At 55.3% G+C, this 5,589-nt stretch overlaps 1 protein-coding gene across 1 annotated transcript in view; it reads right to left on the reverse strand.

The window, feature by feature from the left end:
* The window catches only part of sbf2 (SET binding factor 2), a 132,600-nt gene that overhangs the window by 27,213 nt on the left and 99,798 nt on the right, over positions 1 to 5,589 (reverse strand). The window contains exons 18-21 of the mRNA XM_084436825.1: positions 2,831 to 3,001; positions 2,404 to 2,666; positions 978 to 1,150; positions 529 to 602 (exon numbers count right to left, since the gene is read on the reverse strand). Coding sequence (XP_084292951.1) covers positions 529 to 602; positions 978 to 1,150; positions 2,404 to 2,666; positions 2,831 to 3,001 — 681 coding nt within the window. The remainder of the gene's footprint in view (positions 1 to 528; positions 603 to 977; positions 1,151 to 2,403; positions 2,667 to 2,830; positions 3,002 to 5,589) is intronic.

The following is a 5,589-nucleotide window of genomic DNA, read 5'->3' on the forward strand; positions in this document are numbered from 1 at the left end:
ATACCTGGGGAGACCAGAGTACCATAATATACCTAATATGGGAACCCATGTCTGGGTTTGCGATCTCTGTGAGTAAGTTGCGATGTTTTAGGTGCATTGCATGAAAATATGGTCACACCCCTGGGTTGTAGAATTCCAGTATCTTTAAGTGTCACAGAGGGGCTGATGTGCATCAGTTTTAAAAACATTACGCCGGGCTTAAAGCAGCTGACTTTGCACGCTCAAAATGGGACTCCTTGAAAAAGAACAACACTTAAAACAGGGTGTGATACCCTCACTTACTGCGTACAACTGTGCTCTAACCCTGACATCAAAACACGGCTTTCATCCGCTAACACCTAATGAGTGAGACTGAGCACCAGTACACAATATTCACATTGAACTCACATTGAAAAACTAAGTGACCGCTATTTGTTTAAGTCTGTTAAATGAGGTTCTATGACCTCGCAGAGCTGAACTGGAGGGCTGTCCTGTGTCTCTGGCTGGTCAGGGCTGTGTCCTGGAAGCCCAGTACCGGGCAGGGCTCACCTTGTGGATGGGCGGCAGCCTCCGGCTCTCCCTGTGGACCGCCTCCAGGGTCTCCATCTGCATGGCCACGATGCCTGGGGGGCGGGGCAGAGGGGCCAGTTAGCGCCATGTGTATACAAACACAGAGAGAGAGAGAGACACACACACACACACACACACACGCCCCGACAAACACTGCAGCAGCGCACAAAAACACATGCATGGAACACACCTGCTTCCAAGCGCAGATTTGGTTTGACAGATTAAAGACTGACTCCCGTGTCAGGAGTTAATCTTGGTGTTGGGAGCCGGGGCCCAGAATACACGCCACAGAGAACGGGCCAAAAAAGAGTGACCAGATAAAGCTGGCGCTGACAGAATGAGCACTGACAGAATGAGGACAGTGAGGTCGGCGGTAGGTGGGTAGCGGGTTGGTGTGGGGTCAGCCGGGGGTCGGAGGGCGGCCATACCTGGGATCATGCTGTGAAGGCTCTTGATGTGGTCCTGGGTGACCCCGCTCTCGGTGCACACCTTGTCTATGAATCGGGCGATGAACCTCACGATGGAGTTCGCCACGTCGCTGCTCTCTGAGTCCTCGAAGCCGCTCTCCGTGTCGAAGCTCTCGGCCACACTGCCTGCAATACTGCACAACACACACACACACACACACACACACACACACACACACACACACACAGACGCAAGCACACACACGCACGCACGCACGCACACACACACACACACACACACACACACACACACACACACACACACACACACACACACACACACACACACACAGAACTAGGGTTACTTTCAGCTGACTCCATGCAGTCTACAGTACATGGCAGAGAAAACGGGCTGCAGGGTTGAACTGGCAGAGATGACCGTTCAGATAAGGTGCTTTTGAGGCCTAGCATGGCACGCCAGGGGTCAGCGAGAGGTCATCCTGGACGCCAGGACCCAGGGCCTTTCGCCCTGGCTGCTGGCTCACCAGGCCTCCCTCGTGAGCCGGTGATGTAACCGTCCTGCTGGGTCCAAAAACACACAGACAAGATCCAGAAGTCCTCTGAGAAAGAAACCCGTCTGGAGCAGCGGCCCAAAAGATGAGAGAAAATACAAGCGAGTAAACAAGACTGTGGCCTTCGCCTTCCTCTGTCCTTGTCACCAAGAAGGGGAAATACCCAGACGCCATGAATCATGGTGGAACAACATCATACGAGGCTGCGCTCATGTGACCCGTCTGAGAGCCTCTCATCTCCAGGGGGGCTGAGGGAGGAGGCCGTGACGGGGGCTGGCCGAACCATGGTCAAGCGAAACGGAGAGGCTCTGAAGATGGCTACCGTTCAACCCTGGCAGCCCCTCAGATCCCTCTTCTGAGAGGAGGGACCCCCACGCCAGACTAGTTTCCACAACTCGTTCCTCTTCACCGCTACCGGCGAGCACTGGAAATCACTCTCACTCACCATTTTGTTGCTCTTGGTGGAGTGGAGTTCCCCTACCGCGGACGCCTGGCGTGTTTTAAACGCCCTAGCAGAGACGTGGCCGGACGCTAGGTGATGATACCACGGCCCGGGCCAGGAGAGGACGGATGCGGGCGGCGAAGCGGAGGCGCTGCGCTCCAGTTGGCCCGGAGACCGGCGTATCAGGTATACGCCGAGCAAAGCCCTACCCACCCACGCTCAAATCAGCACCTTGTTACGAATACTCCCAGAACCCTCTCTTTCTCCCAGAAGCCTCTCTTTCTCCAGATATCGTCCTGATCGGTCTGCCTGAGCACAACGCCGGGCCAATGCTAGACCAACTGGGCCAAAAATGACCTGGACCAGTTCGACCCAAACCATATGAGGTCCCATGAGGCCCGGCTGCTTGGCGCCGAGGGTCCGGTCAGCTTGCCTGTTGGTGACGATGCTGTTGCTGCCGCTCTCCCAGTCGGCCACGGGGGCGTTGCGCAGCAGCTTGTTCTTGCTGGTGTCCAGGGGGACCAGCAGGTAGACCATGAGGCTGGCGTAGTGGATGGCCTGGCTGAACACCGTGCTCTCCTCGTTCTTCACCAGCTCCTGCTGCTTCTCCTTGCCCAGGCCAGGCCAGACGCGCAGCTGCTCGGCCGCCAGGTCCATGGCCGTCCGCTCCACGTCGCCGGGGTCGCCCAGGGGGCCCTGGTCCTGGGAGAGGGAAGAGGAGGCGGGGTCAGAATAGACCAATGAAAGTCCACGGCGACTACACCGAGGCAGAGTGTTTCATCGCACGCGGCAGCCGTATCACAAACACAAATCACTGAACCCTTGAGGAGAGAGGATCAGTGGGGTCATCTGTCGGTCACCTTGACCCTGGCAGTGATGCCCAGCTTGTCCTCGGGGGCGGTGAGGTACAGGGCCCGGATCTGGTTCTGGACCTCGCTGTAGAACGTGGCTTCCCAGAACTGCTGGTTGGTCCAGATGGGGTGCTCCTGGACGCAGGTATAGGCGAACTGGTTCACCCCCACCACCAGCTTCTGGAGAAGAACAACAAACCAGGACACATGATGGTGAAGAGCTGACTAAGACTCGGTTGAGCCAGGCTGATCTGCTGACCTGGGTACCAGAGCTGCTACAGTATCCTTTAAGAGAGCTCTCTTGGCCTCACCGGCTCAAAGCCCATGAAACTAAATGGGCTGAAGAGAGTACAGCTTGTAAAGGAGGCCATTAAAACCCCGGTGAAAAAAGGAAAATAATAAAAATAGGAAAATATATATTTTTTTAAACTGCCAGAGATTCAAACACATTCAATCATTTCTAATGGGCCATATGTTTTTCAACAGAACAGGACCCCACACCAAGACCAAATCCTCTTCCTCCTCCATATCTCTCTCTCTCTCTCTCTCTCCCTCCCTCTCTCTCTGTCTCTCTGGGTGAATTTGAAAAACAGGGGCTTGCAGTTTTTCCATGGTTAGCGCTGTGTTCATAGACACCTGCTGTTTGCACAGCGCCTGTGGAAGGACCAAGCAGAACCAGGTGGGACCAGGCAGGACCAAGCAGAACCAGGCGGGACCAGGCAGGACCACGAAGGACCAGGCAGGACTCAGACCAGGCAGGGCTCAGCTGAAGCCCTGAAGGCCGTTCCCCGTTCCGCATGGCTTCAGACGTAAACGCACACCAGTGTTGGGCAACAACGTGACATCTCTCGGCCCTGGCCCAGGAACACACGCTTCCAACACTGTTTAGAAATGACCAGCTTTGTACGAGCACAGCACCCCCCGCACCCCCCCCCCCACACACACACACACACACACACAAACACACACACACACACACACACACACACACACACACACACACACACACACACACCTCCCTTGTGTGTGCCTCTCTGTGGAGACGTTGGAGCCTCTTATTAGATTAGTGTTTCATTTCTCTCCCTTCTGAGTCTGGAACAATACGACACAGTGCTTTCTCATGAGCGCTTCCAGAGGTCTGCTCGGAGAGACCAGCGGCAGCCCAGCTACTGTGCTTCCAGAGGTCTGCTCGGAGAGACCAGCGGCACCCCAGCTACTGTGCTTCCAGAGGTCTGCTCAGAGAGACTAGCGGCAGCCCAGCTACTGTGCTTCCAGAGGTCTGCTCGGAGAGACCAGCGGCAGCCCAGCTACTGTGCTTCCAGAGGTCTGCTCGGAGAGACCAGCGGCAGCCCAGCTACTGTGCTTCCAGAGGTCTGCTCGGAGAGACCAGCGGCAGCCCAGCTACTGTGCTTCCAGAGGTCTGCTCGGAGAGACCAGCGGCAGCCCAGCTACTGTGCTTCCAGAGGTCTGCTCGGAGAGACCAGCGGCAGCCCAGCTACTGTGCTTCCAGAGGTCTGCTCGGAGAGACCAGCGGCAGCCCAGCTACTGTGCTACCAGAGGAGGAACTGAGCTGTGAGAGGGACAGGGCAGTCCAGCTACTGAGGGACAGCAGGGTGAGAGGGACAGCAGTGTGAGAGGGACAGCAGGGTGAGAGGGACAGCAGTGTGGGGTTTCTGAAGGAGACACGGACATGAATGTTCAGGGTCTGTGGTCCATGGTGTTCAGGGTCTGTGGTCCATGGTGTTCAGGGTCTGTGGTCCATGGAGTTCAGGGTCTGTGGTCCATGGTGTTCAGGGTCTGTGGTCCATGGGGTTCAGGGTCTGTGGTCCATGGGGTTCAGGGGGTTTCCAGCCCTCAGCCTCAGGTCAGCTCTGCTGCTGCCCCGGGGCGGGGGGCCCTCTCTCTCGCTCTCCTGGTCTCTCTCTCTCTGTCTCTTGATCTCTCTCAGTCTCTTGATCTCTCTCTGTCTCCTGGTCTCTCTTTCTCTGTCTCTTGAGATCTCTCTCTCTCTCTCTGTCTCCTGGTCTCTTGATCTCTCTCTTGATCTCTTTCTCTCTCTCTGCCTCGATCTCTCTCTTGGTCTCTCTCTGTCTCCTGGTCTCTCTCTCTCTCTCTGTCTCCTGGTCTCTCTCTCTCTTTCTCTCATAAACCATTAATCCACTGTGGAGCCTGGTGTGGAAACTGGGTCCTCAAAGATGATTTCTCCTGCTCCTTGGGCAGGACAGCTGTATATACATGAGTTCGGCTAACATCAGAGGAACGCCATGTCGGGGGTGGGGGGTTTGGGGGCGACAGAGACTAATCTGACTCAGACAGAAGTGCATTACTGGCTATGCTACAACAGAGCTAAAGCTAAGCTAACCTTGGCTGCAGTCAAGCTAATAGATTTATACAGATTACCTGATTGGATTAGAGGGTCTAGACTAAGTGCACAGAGGTCAACATGAGGATGGAGCAGAGTGGACACGCTGCCTTTCAGAACAAGTACGCTAGCGCAGTTACTCAAGGTCCTGCCTCTGGGAACCACACTGAATAATATAACCTTTGTCTTGGTCTCTGTGTACAGCAGTGTGAGACCATAGCAGGTGTGTGTGCATGTGTGTGTGTGTGTGTGTGTGTGTGCGTGTGTGTCAGACGTTTTCAGGTCAGGTTGACCATGGCGAGCTCTCCCTATTCTGATAAGAGAAAGACAGATGGAGGGAAGATAGAAAGATGGAGGGAGAGAGGGAGAGAGGGAGGACAGGGGGGGGGCTCTAAGACTCTATGAA

The sequence above is a fragment of the Borostomias antarcticus genome (genome assembly GCF_949987555.1).
Source record: "Borostomias antarcticus genome assembly, chromosome: 4".
Classification (NCBI taxonomy): Eukaryota; Metazoa; Chordata; class Actinopteri; order Stomiiformes; family Stomiidae; genus Borostomias; species Borostomias antarcticus.